The 14,154-nt window shown below is 39.0% G+C and overlaps 1 protein-coding gene across 1 annotated transcript in view; it reads right to left on the minus strand.

Moving 5' to 3' along the window:
- The window catches only part of LOC111863234 (cytoplasmic FMR1-interacting protein), a 41,333-nt gene that overhangs the window by 10,805 nt on the left and 16,374 nt on the right, over window positions 1-14,154 (minus strand). The window contains exons 12-15 of the mRNA XM_023849353.2: window positions 13,285-13,353; window positions 4,454-4,527; window positions 2,181-2,354; window positions 912-1,143 (exon numbers count right to left, since the gene is read on the minus strand). Coding sequence (XP_023705121.1) covers window positions 912-1,143; window positions 2,181-2,354; window positions 4,454-4,527; window positions 13,285-13,353 — 549 coding nt within the window. The remainder of the gene's footprint in view (window positions 1-911; window positions 1,144-2,180; window positions 2,355-4,453; window positions 4,528-13,284; window positions 13,354-14,154) is intronic.

The raw sequence follows: 14,154 nt of genomic DNA on the forward strand, positions 1-14,154 counted from the left end.
TGATGCTTCCCCCATCCACCAGAGGCACTGGAAACTACTTGGGCGGGAAACTTGTTGCCCAATTTTGCTCAGAGGTCTCGTAGAGACATGAGGTTCTTTTACATGCCGTAAATCTACGACACAGGACACACAGCTTAAAGTCCCTCCCGGAGGACTTGTTCCCTGAATTTTTCCGCCCTTAAAAATTCCATGACCTCCGCCGGGTTTGAACCCGTGTACTTTGAGTCATGAGGTGGGAACGTTACCCCTAGATTACGGAGGCCGCTAGGTCATATTGTTACTTCCAATGCAGGTCTTTAGTTACAGACTTAACTAAATGCTGTAAATTATATAAACTTTGTCCTAATTTCCCGAGGGGTATCTGTTATTCACAATACAAGCATATTTTGATTTTGCATCAGCCTTAAAATCGTTTTTATACAGCTACAAATTATGTTAAATTGATAGGATAACTTGAACTAGTTAAAATTAGACCAATATTGGCCAATTACTAGTCTTGCTGTTATTTTTATTTTATTTTATTTTGGTGTGTAGTCCTGGGTCCTCCACTTTCTGGTATCTGTACTTTGTCGCAGTCGTGGGGCTTGGGTGCCTAAATGAATCCGAGAGCCATGCCAGCGGTAACATATGTTACCAGTAGGGCCTCCCATGCTGGATGGGTTGGGGTGATGGGCCAGACCAAAAGAGATACCCTGGGCCTTCAGGTTGGGGGTTGGTGCATGAGGCTGACAACCTCATTCCTACTAAAAACGTAAATTGCTAGGAAACCTTGGATGACAGCCTGGTTCCGGTACCACAGAATTAGTTACTGCTTAGTACCAACTTTGCCGACTAGTGGTGGTCACTCGGTCAGTATAGTTTGCTTGCGGACTCAAGCCACGGAGTTTAGTTTTGGTAATATATGGACTTACCACAATCCCAGTGATGTCACCTGCTTCGAACTTGCTAACTGCTAGGTCCAACGATTTCTGCATATCAGCATTGATGCGCTGTGTGATGAGCTTATTGAGGTCAATAGATCGGCCCAGTAGCTGAACATGTCTTTGTTTTAGAAGTGTTTCATATCGATTTGCTCGTGGGTAAGGCAGCAGGTATGTTCCCAATGCAACGCACTCCACCCGGAAGCGTTTATCCAGCAAGATACTGTGGAAAGTGTAGAGAATATTTTCAATACAAAAATCAGATCACTTAGTGCCAAGAATAGAAAAGGTGAATGGTGGAATTGTCCCTGTGCTTAAGTGTCATGCCATAAAGTCTTGTTAAGTGGAGCAGGTGTAAACTCCCTGCATTCCTAACCCTAGGATAATACAGTTTTACTACACAGGAAAGCAATCTGGAGGTCGTGTGGGCTACTGTCCATGTTAGGAACTGAATTCTGGTCATCCACTTTGCTGGCTGAGCTGTCCTGGCTCACATCCAACATGTACTTAGGATTACTAGATTACCATAATCAAGATACGTAAAATTCATAGGGTGAAAAAAAGAGAAACACAGTGAACTCTTAATTATTCAGGGCAATGAAACTCTGTGGCCTGTAGTCTGCAAGCGAACTATATCAACCGAGCGACCGCCGCTTGTCGGCAAAGTTAGTGGCAACTTTTTGCAGACAGAGGGTGTCATGTGGTCAGCGCAAAGGATCCCCACGGCTGTTAATCTCGGTTTTCGGGACCAGAGCCGCTATTTCCTTGAAATAGCTCCTCAATTATCCTCACGAGTCTGAGTAGACCCCGTTTGAGACCCACTACTTCTCAGAAAATCTGGTAGCGCCGGGAATCGAACCTGGGACCTCTGGATTTGTAGCCAGAGAATTCTGACCACTAGACCACAGAGGCGGTCTAATGAAGAGAAGCAGCATGGATAATTAAAGACACTGATAATCCAAAATCTGGAAATGCCTACTACCATGTTGCATTTAATTTTGTAAATTGTCACTTGTAATTATTACATACTCTCGTCTTAATGTTCACTAAACAGTGTGACATATATCTTTCCAATTGAAGACATAAATTTTTGTCCAATGATAGTAGGCTGATCCAAGAAGAAACTGAATAATAAGACAGAATTTAGCAACAGGGTGAGAAGATGCACAGTCCACTGCAAACCACTGTGATCATCACAGATGCCCTATGCTCCAGAGGGAGCAACAGGAATATGAATGAAATGTTCATTTATTTAATTACCTTGCTGCTAGTTGTTTGTAATGGGCAAAGATCTGCTCACTAAGCTTGTAGACAAACTGATCAAAGCAAAGATTAACCTCTGCTTCCACTTCATCATACAGGAACTGCTTGCGGAACACAGTGAGGGCATATACTGCACTGTCATTGTAGAGATCCAAGGGATACAGCACATACCTGTACAAATTATATTATAATCAGCTCTGCATATATAATACTGAGAAAAATCCACATGAATATCATTCTACCTGTTGACTTTTCCTTTTGGGAAGCTTTGACAGGTTTGCTGCTCATTTTGCACTACCTAGGGGACACGTATGACTTAAAGAATGTCACGGACGTGAGCAACTTTGTTGCAAATTTTCGACTGAATACAGGACATGACTGTCTTGCAGCACATCTTTGTAAGATACGAATATATAACACAGAAGAACGTACACTGCGCAACTTGCCAGGATCATCTATGGGAAAAGAACACCTCCTTCAATGCCCTAATCTCAACAAGAACATGCAACAAAGCAAGAACTTGAGTGCTCTATATGAGAAGCAAGAAGTAAAATGGGTTAAACGATCCAAAATGCAGCCACTGGAAACCAATCAATCAACCATCATCCTACCTCTATTCACCTTACACCCTTTCAAATACCCAGCGGAGGTCGTCGAATTTTTAAGGACGGAAAAATTCAGGGAACAAGTCCTCCAGGAGGGACTTTAAGCCATGGGTCCCGTGTTGTAGCTTTACGGCACATAAAAGAACCTCATATCTCCAAAGGAGGTCACTGTGCCAAAATTGCGGACGTTTCCCACCCGACAGCAGTCACTAATACCTCCGGTAGATGGGGGAAGCATTATAGATACCTCTCAGCTAGTAGAGCCGGTCTCGCTGGCTGGGCAGGACTGATGGTAAGCACCAGTACCGCTAGGATATAGAGACTGGTAGAAATCATAGAGGGAAGCACAATGGACCACTACAGGTCTAAGTGCATGGGCAAACCCACCCTCTCTAATAACTAACTAACTACACCCTTTCAAAACACATTTCTTTTTTTTAATACTGCCAGATAATTCCCAGAAATTGTAAGCAATTTTTTATGCTGGCCTGGTTTTACGCTTTGTAAAACAAATTATTCACAAATTCTCTGGCTAGATATGCATAACTGGAGACAGTATAAATATAGGCCTGTGCCTAATAGATTCTAAAGGGTTCTGATAATGTGTATACACTAAACAATTACTGTGTTTTCAGACTTTGTCCATTGTGTGGTATTCTAAAAACTTCAAAACATGTTTTTGAAACTGGATCTGTTTCTGTCCTCAGGTAAGGGGGGAAGAGACATACTCTGCTGGGTCCCTTAGTAACCTGAATCACTCAATCATCCAGTGACTGCAGTCAGCTCTTCCTAAGGGCCTCAGCAGAGTAGGTGCTTCCCCCTCACCAGATAATGTAAACAGATCCAATTTCTGAAACACTGTGTTTTCTAGTTTTTAGAATACCAGACGCTGGACAAAGTCCAAAAACCCTAGTAATCCTGTACCTAATGTTTTGAATTGTTCAGGTGGGTAGACATGTCACAAATGCCTAATTCTCTCATATTACAATTAGCATGTACATCTGTCTCTCCTACATGGACAGCCTGCCTTTCCCAGTAAAGTTTAATCCCAGACTGGATATAGTTCATGTATAACTTCTGAAGTCTGACAATAGGCTGGTTATCATAACTAGCTAGAACTGATGTCTGACTGACTGTCTTGGTATTGGAATTTCCTCAAGAAGTTGAGTTATTCTGCTGATCAAGAAACTCCTTACATATTCATTACCATGTTCACAAACCCTCACAATGGACCATATCTTGAGATATTTCAGTTCTTCACATATCTATTCCTCTAAGACACATTTTAATATCAGTCCTGATATCTATGCTGAGTCTCCTGTGGGTTCTTGCTTCAAAGTTATCAAACCAAGGTTTTGTATTATATTGTTTCCCACAAATGTTGTTTGTCCTGCCTCTCTGGCCTTTCTTGATTTAATAACCCAAAGTGTAAAGCTCCTTAGTATGTAATTTTTCCTATTCTATTGTTATTTCATCATTCTTTGATCAAAATATTCTATCCAGCAGTGTGTTCTCAACAACCTCTCAATCTATATTTATCTTTTAGGGTGACAGATGCTGATCAACATACCTATATAAAATATAAAGAAGTTATTGATCAGACTACAAATATGATCAGTATGCTCAGATATTAAGAAGATAAACAATCACTGTATTATTACTTACTCCATCATGGATGGCTCTTTTGTCCTCAGGATATGATCAGTAAGAATCCAAGGCATTGACATCTCAATTGGGAACTGCAATGACAGATCAGTTCACACCAGATAATGAACAGTCATTTGACAATATAGGACAATTCCATTTGTTTCAACAAGTAACAAAAATAACCTGTATGCAGGTAACTATTTTGATGTGCAAACCCAAATATTTCATGCTGTTGCTGTTAAGTTCACACAACAATAACAAGGAGAAGTTAATGGGATGAGTTCCACAAACAGGTACCACATCATTCAATGTGTTTCACAAATGTGAGTGACAGTATTAATTTTTGACAGTATTTTTGGTTTGTTATTTAATGACAATGTATCAACTGGGGAGGCTATATAGCAGTAAATGAGAGAAATAAATAGTAATATAAACTTGGACAGAATAAGGGAGGATGCTACCCTTGCATTTGCCTGGAATGGTTAACTGGGGGGGGGGAATAAAAATTAGAACAGCCATAAGTCACATGAGGTACTATTAGACTTATTTTGGACTCTATCCATCATCTGGTATATAAAAGACAAAAAAACGTCTCGGAGACTGGATCTGTCTCCATCCTCAGGTGAATGGGGCAGGATAAACCTACTCAGTTGAGCCCATTAGAAAGAGCTAGTCTCAATCAATCTCTATATACCAGATGATGGATAGAGTCAAAAATAAGCCTAATAGTTCTGTACAGCATACACCATCATTAGAATCCTTTCAAGTCTACATGAGGTATTGTTCTGCCAACAAATTCAACATCTGTACAGAACAGTTTCGCTTTGAATGCATGAATTCTGAGAAATATGCTAACCCTTGATTAAAGTTTACTGATCAACAGTAATTTTGGTTCAAATTGCACAGTGTGAACTGTCATTTCAAACAGTAGCCTAAATCAATTTTTAAATGATATGTAGATTACACTGTGGAAAAATGTGAATGGATAAAAAGTACTTTGGACAAAACTTATAGCCACTAATGAAAAAAATGTTTTATATCATGAAATCACTGAATTATAGCAACGATTATAATGATTCCAACAACTATCAACTGTTATTGATTGTACTAGGATCATGTAATTTTTTGAAATACTGATGTGATGGTTATCAAATATGTCAACACAACACACATGAACAAATCAAGCCTCTAAGTGATCAACCATACCTGTCCAGTAACTGTGTACAAGGTCTGATGAGTTCTCATGCGTTTTCTTTTTTTGGGTCACATACAAAATTTATGTGTAATGCGGTAATGCTTATGCACCTTCTTACTTGTTTCATCTCTAAAACTATAAGACAGATTACAACTAAATTTAGTATTTGCGACTTAAAGTAAAAGTTGTCAGGTGAATTCAATTTTGATTCATGTTATTCCAATAAATTTCATACTCAAAATGAAACTCCAATCATAATCTGGTACATGACATGACTGGTTTCCAATCATCATTCATCATGATCCCTCTGACATAATGTCTCAGAATGCAACAGAATGTGAACTCCATGAAATGAAATTTGTAGTGATCACATGAATTCACTAAATACTGCTGAGGGATGGACGCTGTATGCTCTGTCTCTACCATGGATTATGCTACAGAGTTCGAACCTATCTCAGCAATGTAAGCCACTGTAGTAAGTCTCACCCTGAAAGTATATGGTGAAAGAAACCTTCTTATGTAATCTGTGTTGCTATATACAGTTAGAAGTTAATTTACCCTAACTGCAGTTAAGTAATTCAAACCCCACTATTATATAACTCTCTGAACGTTACGAACAAGACGAGGCTAAACAGAACTTACTTACTCATGGAACTGAGCCCTTCTGGAGGAGCTGCCAATTCTGCAGCTACTCAAGAATTTCCCAGCATTTTATGGAACCCAAAGGTTCATTACTGTGTTCACAAGAGCCATCTACAGGTTCCTATCCTGAGCCAGATCAATCCAATCCATACCATCCCATCCTATCTCCCTAAGATCCATTTTAATATTGACTACCCAACTACACCTTGGTCTTCCCAGTGGTCTCTTTCCTTATGGCTTTCCCAACAATATCCTATATGCATTCATCGTCTCTCCCATTTGTACTATATGCCCTGCCCACTTCATCCTCTTTGACTTGATCATTCTAATTATACTTGGAGAAGCGTACAAGTTATGAAGCTGTACTTACAATAAATTACCATTAATTATCAATTTAAGTATAAGAGTTAAACCTTGACTTACACTTACATGTAGTCTTTGCTACAAAATGAACCCCAAGTTTACTGGTAACTTGACTGAACATCGCATTAAAGTGCTTAGCATATCTGGTTTCTGGAGGTCCCGATTTCAATCCAGACTGAGGGACTGATTATCCCAACTTGTTTACCATATTTTAATCTGTTTCTCCAGGCAAATGCTAGAATAGTACTTTGACATAGGCCATTTCCAAATTCATCATTTGTGAACATAATTCATCCAGAAACGTACAGTCTCTGAAGCTGATACAATGCCATAAAGTGACTCAACAGACCAGGCCTATCAAACTTGTAGGTATTTCTGCATCAATTTTATAGTCTGAGGTTGTGGTCTGGGCCACATCATCAGAAGAGGAAAAAAAAAAGGCTTTAACAGACCACTATACTGAACACTTAATGAAAAATATCATTAACTGTGTTATAGTTCATGAACACCTAACTGGATGCATTGCTGAAAACTCTAAAAATAAGAAATGTGGCAAGACTCGGTGAAATAATATTTCGATCTTTTGCATTAAAAAATTATACCTAAACACACGAAGAAATACTGTAATTTAATGTCAGTTAAAAATGTTTTGATGAGTGGGCTATATAAAATGTACTTTTCAATATTTAAGAGGACTTCACATTACAGTTTCACTGATGATGTGTTTGAGAGGCCTGGAATAAAACAAACAACAAACCAATAAACACACAGTTATCAAACCATCAAATAATGTTCTGTTAGTTTATTTTTGTTTGGTTATGGAGAAATCTATGGGAGGAGTGCAGTATCGAGTTTACCGTTTGTTCATCACTGAGTAGCAACAGCGGCAACTGTTGACGTGGGGCCCAATTAGACAAACTGCATTTTTGCACTGATAATTTTAGTTCTACAAGACAGGCTTCAGGGATACAGAATAAAACACACCACACAGAAAAAGAAAACACCACATGTTACAACAGTATACAGAGTAGTATGAATTGTTACAATACAAATAACATGCACCAGCAATAAAATATTAAGAAGGCATTCTTTATAACAGATACAATTTAGGTAGATGGTGTGTCAGTATTCTTGCCAAATCTACTTTCTTCAAGTCAGTTTTACTGAAAGTCAGATGTCTGTCAGCTGCCAATAGTGAGAACATAACCTTTCCTCACCTAACACAGCATGTTCCCTGGGTAATGAAGTGATGTCAGTCATAAAAGAAAATGGTGGCTCATTAAAATCACTACAAACCTTGAAACCACTAGCATATTCATATGTAACCTAAGCACCATTCTCCGAATCCTGGATTTCATATAAATATATTGTGGCACATTTCCTCAAAGCAGGAACTGTGGAGCCAGGAGAAACAGCCAACTGCTTGCAACCACTGTGTAAGCACACACCAATACCGCAGTCACTTCTAAGCAACTTATACACACAACACTGAAGAAACTATTAAATGGGGTGTTTTGTATGAGGTCTGCACTGAGGCTACATAGAGAGCCGATCATGCATTGTGAGTTAGTTCAGCTCAAAGTCAGCTGAAGTTGGAGGTTGGCAGTTGAAAGTCAGTCCAGTCCAGTCCACGAGCTAGCAGCTGAAGCCACTGGTCAGAGTACAAGGTTGGCATGAGATGGTCACCACCCTGCAAGGACGTGAGCACAGAGCAGAGTAACATTCGCTGCTATCAAGCAATGTGACTGAGAACACCAGTCCGTGCGATAATGATCTGCGAAGTGTAGTCACAAGTTGTATGAGTGTCCACCAAATCCAGCCATAAATCCAAAACCCATTACAGTAATTCCTTTTGATTATATGGTGAAATTTTATAAGTTCTGAAGTTTTCTTGGCAGTGACTGTGTTCTTCTGGGTTGTGACATTGCAAAGTCACCCTTTTACTATTTACCATCTCAGATGCAAATTACTCAAGACAAATTGCATAGCATTAAAAGGTATAACATCACATACATTTTCAGGATTTTTTTTTCTTGTAGTATGAGTAACAATCCGCACTAAACTACACTGGCTGTATAGCGTCAATGAGAGGATGATTATTGGAACTGGAAGGAAACAATGATGCCTGGAGTGTCTGAGGAAAACTACACCACCTGTCAATACAGCTGGTGCATGGACTGAGATATGTATCAGATACTTCTCAAATATGTCAGCCCTGTTACTGTTCTCAGTAAGTTACTACCACTCTGGTAACAGAATCTGAACATTGAACATTGCTGAAACCTAATGTTATTGCTCAACACATTAACCTCTGTCCTCAGAACCTACTCCAATAAATAGAGCTTAATGTTATCATCACATTTGTTTCTCAGTCTTACAAGCGGAGGTTTCCAAGAGATTTTCCCAACAGATTTCTATACCTTTCCTGTCTTCCTATCTTGGATGCATGACCAAAAGCAAACTCTGCGGCCTGTAGTCCGCAAGCAAACTATACTGACCGAGCGATCGCCGCTTGTCGGCGAAGTTAGTGCCAACTTTAGCGGATAGAGGGTGTCATGTGGTCAGCTCAACGGATCCCCACAGCCGTTAATCTCGGTTTTCTAGACCGGAGCTGCTATTACCTTGAAATAGTTTCTCAATTATCCTCACAAGGCTCAGTGGACCACATTTCAGACTCACTATTTCTCAGAAAATCTGATAGCGCCGGGAATCGAACACAGGACCTCTGGATCTGTAGGCAGGAACTCTGACCACTAGACCACAGAGGTGGTCCTGGGATGCATGACCAATCCATCATTAATTCAGAATCTCCAGGATCAACAACAATGCATTACTTTTATAGTTGATAAAGTTACGTTAAATATTCACATTCTGTCTCTCAATATTACTCTGACATTTCAGTATTTATTTTTTTTTCTCTGCTACAGTGGAAGAATTTAAACAACTAAGTTTTTGAACAATCACAATGCAATTCAGGATCAAACTACAAGTGGGTTAAATTTTCCTATGTACTATGTTGCAGTATAAAACTAACATGCGTGGTTATCAAAAACTATACACTTCCAAAAATTTATTCATAACAACCAAACTGCTCCACAAAAGTTATACAGTAAACTGTCACTAATCCAGTTACTTGTACAGTTAATCTGGATCAAAATATCAAAAATTCTATTCACAGTTTAGTACATACTTTAAAAGACACATGGAATTTAGGAGCAAGAGGGATTAGAACAAGAGGACTTTCAGACTGTGTCGAGGGCAGCTGGACAGACTGAAACTATTCAAGAACATATCAAAGACTGGCTTGAGCTAGATGGAGACCCGGGATTTCAGCTTCTGACAGAGGAAGAAATTGCTGCAGTGATTTTTATAAATTTATTTTCATCAGCAATATTTACATCTTTAAATTGTCCATTTATTTGTTTCATAAGTTTTTTTTTTTTCTCTTTCAGGGCTATCTTTTGCTTCATTAATCTGGCTTACTGGTTAATCTGGATGGCTCCCAAAGTTAATCCAGATTAGCAAGAGTTTACTGTATTAGCATCAACAAAAACAAAAACTGGAAAAGTTTCCTGACAGAATATAAAGATGGATTGTAAGCTGAAACACTGATTCATGGCATTTTAGATCTTCTGAGCTACTCCTCTGGACAACATAATATATCTTGTCTGTATCTGAATTAATACAAAACAATACAAAACAATTTTTTTTTGTTTTAGATAATTGTAATTGTAATTGTTGTAGTTGTTAATCGTATTTGGTTTGTATTCACTGTGGTAGGATGTCCTTGTTGTTGTGTTTTGTGTATTGTGTTTTGTTTGAACGTGTTGTCACTTAGTGTAATGTGTGTTACTTGTCTGTTGTGTACTACTGCCACTGGGCTAAAACCCAAATGCAGTATAATAATATATATATATATAATTATCTGAGTAGGGTTGGGAGAGAGTCAGACAACTTAAGCCAATCTTAAAAGTTTTTGCACCATTCAAATCCCTTCATAGTACAGCAGTGTGTAACACCCTATTGGTTGAAAACCTTGCCAGCAACTATGGTGTAATACAACCCACATTCAAACTAATCAGAATATCTAACAACAACCAACCAAAGTTATGATACAAAAAAGCTAAAAGATCAGCTGTAACAATATGATGAGTTAGAGGGCTCTATCAATACTCTTTCAATGCACTTTCACCATTATATGATAACAGAAAGACACTACATTACACATTTGATACCAGAATTGGATACTGCCATAAGTGAATCACATCAAACACATTAGAACATACTTCAGTAGGGCAGAGTACAAAAAGTCTAGACCAGATGTGCAGCAGCTGCAATGCAAAAACCAAGCAACCAGCCATCCAGAAAATCAATTTCCGCAAACATGCCACTAATAAGACAATAACAGTAACAGAATTTTAAAAACCTGGAGCGTGGGATGCTGACAATAGTAATCCTGTGTCAAAAAATCTCAATGGTAATGCACTTTCATGCAAAGTTATTTGAAACGCTGTTCTTTGTGGCATACCAACAACTTGCTTAGTGTATACCCAAAAAAGTCAGAACTCATAAAAGAATATACCCAGTACAGTACCAAATGTAAGATCTACGACTTTCACGGGGCTATACTTCAATGAATATCTTCTCAGGCTATGTAAAAGTAAAAAGTAAAGCTATCCCTGTAACAGGCCGTGAAGGCCCATAGGGTTATGAGACATTGAGGGTCCAACATTATCTAGACAATAGGCTCAAAGATGGCAGTAAGGTTGTCAGCCTTATGCGCTGGCCACATTTTACTCCCCAGGAAAATTATTTAATTAATTCCTGGTACTCATTTCTGTGAGAGGCTGAGTCGACCCCAGGGCCATAGTGCGGCTGGAAGATTAGGTCAATTTAAAAAATCCAATGACCTCATCGGGACTTGAACCCATGACCTTCCGGCTTGTAGCATAGTGTCTCAGGCTATGAGCAACATTAAATAAAAATATGCTGTTTCAGAGACATTCTCTGCCTCCATTCTGTGCTGATATGAACTGGAAAGGCGTTGATAGACCACTTATGTCATATGCCTTTAACTGAAATGGTTTTCATTATGTGTATCTGGTTCTAATGAAAGAACTTAAGTTATATTCTGTTGGTGAAGGAGACAGAGAGTCTTGGATATGCCACCATCATCAGCCCAAGAGAAAATAGCATAATGTCCTCAACTTGGCTGAGCATGGATCTATGACCTTTGCCTTTGCATGGTTAAAGGGTAAAAAAGGTGAAGCTATCCCTGTAACAGGTCGTGGAGGCCCACAGGGTTGAGACGTTGAGGTTCCCACATTTTCTAGACAATCGGCTCACAGATGGCGGTAAGGTTGTCAAACTTACGTGCCGGCCACCCCTTACCCTAAAGGAAGATTCCTGGTACTCATATCTGTTAGAGGCTGAGTCAACCCCAGGGCCATAGTGTGTGGTTGGAAGGATTAGGTCAATTGAAAAGAATCCACCTCATTGGGACTTGAACCCGCAATCTTCTGGCTTGTAGCATAATGCCTCAACCAGCTATGCTACTGCATGCACCCGCCTTTGCATGGCTAGAGCTAATATATTAAGAGAACCACAACCTGCAGGGTTTTGACTCCAGCTAAAGTCAGGGCTCTTAAGGAGTCCAAGCAACACTGGGGATACAAAATGGATCCAGCAGATGTCTGAGTGATGAAGGGGTGACTAGAAACTGTTCCCCATGACAGCAAAATGCAATACAGTACAATACAATCTTTTCATTTCAATTAAAATATGAAGTTGTACTACTTAGCTTCAATAAGAATGCTGAATTGTATATTCTGCTTTTAATAAAAATCCTTAGTTGTACGGTTTTGGTTTCAATGAAAATGACAAGTTGTTTACTTTTGGTTTCAGTGATAAACTTTATGTCTGAAGCACTGGTTGTGATGAAAACTGCATGCCTTCGGTTTTTACTGAGACTGTTTAAGCTGTGTAACTTTCATTTAACAGAATTTCTTTTACAATCATGTCTGCATCTAAACTATACACTATGTAAGATTTGAGGCTTTCACGGCGGTGACTATGAAGAAAGCAGTCTTCTGGGATTTGGCACCACATATACACGGTGCCAAATCCCAGAAGACTGCTTTCTTCAAACTATACACTGTTGCATGGTGGGATAACTGAAGAAATGGAAATGATCTGGAAGGAAGCGATCATACTTCAACTCAGCATTTTCCTGAAAGGACTGAGGAAAACCACACAAAACATCAGGCAGGATAGCTGCTATCCTAGCTAAGATCTGAACTAAGCATGTCTTGGATACAAGTTTAAAGAATTACTGCTACATTAAAATGACTGGTTTACTTGAAAATGATTGGGCTGTATTCCAGTGGATTCTCATCCAATTTATATCAGATCCGAAGACAGAAGCAAAGAGGAGCTGTAACCCTATCTGCAAATTTAATAATTTATAGCTTGTGAATCTTAAATGAATACGGTACAGCGTGTGATGCCATAATGAAACAAATGGAAAGTATCTTATTTTCCATTCAGTGAATGTAGCGAAAATTTTGTAACCCGCCTGAGCAATAATGAGTTGCCTTTAAAACACAGGATTACTTTCTGCATGAGACAGATGGACGGATGGATGGTCTACCTGGATACGTTTCTCCATGGTGATGAGGTCACTGCATTCTTCATTATGTTGATGCCTCACAGTGCACTTCTTTACCGCGCCGACAAGAAAACAAGACACCAGCACCATTATACAACCTGGCGCCATCATACACATGCAAAATACTCAATTTGGATGTTTGGATGATGTCACTGCCTGCTTCTGATCATTTCAAGTGATCTTTTTGTTAAAATATCAGAAGATTAGCAGTTCATGTAAGAAAATTGTATTTCAGCCATATCCAGTCAACTGTTGCACTTCATATACCATATTATTAGTATTAGACTTATTATAAATCAGAAACAAGTATATTCACAGTGTTTCAAAAATATGACCCTTCCTTCACACTCAAATAGGAGTACCATACTGAGTGAAATGGTTATATGTAGTCCACCTCTCTTTGAAAGCACCCGTTCAGGAACTAAGGCTGCCCGCTTTCTAAACAAGAACAAAGAGATGGTAGGAACACTAATGACAAGCTAATGTAAGCCTATACTGTAATATTATTCACAGCAAGTGCTGGAACAAATGACTCAGCATAGGCACATGCGTCAGCAACGTTCATATACACCAACAGAGACTAACGTCCATTTCACTGTACACACAACACCACAAGTCTTCAGAACTGTGGTAGAATTGGTGTTGCAAAGACAGAAAAACTAGAATCAGGTTTTGTGATCATGCAGGCCATGTCACAATAGCTTTGGCACTGCTGTACACTGCCGTGTACATGACGTAATAAGACATTTATATATCATGCGATAATAATCATTTATCCCTATTCTTACAGAACTTAGAAAGTGAGGTGGCTACAGCTCCATTATAAACAATTTCCAGGCATATTTTACCAGA

This window comes from Cryptotermes secundus, unplaced genomic scaffold (assembly GCF_002891405.2).
Source record: "Cryptotermes secundus unplaced genomic scaffold, Csec_1.0 scaffold688, whole genome shotgun sequence".
In the NCBI taxonomy this organism is placed as follows: domain Eukaryota; kingdom Metazoa; phylum Arthropoda; class Insecta; order Blattodea; family Kalotermitidae; genus Cryptotermes; species Cryptotermes secundus.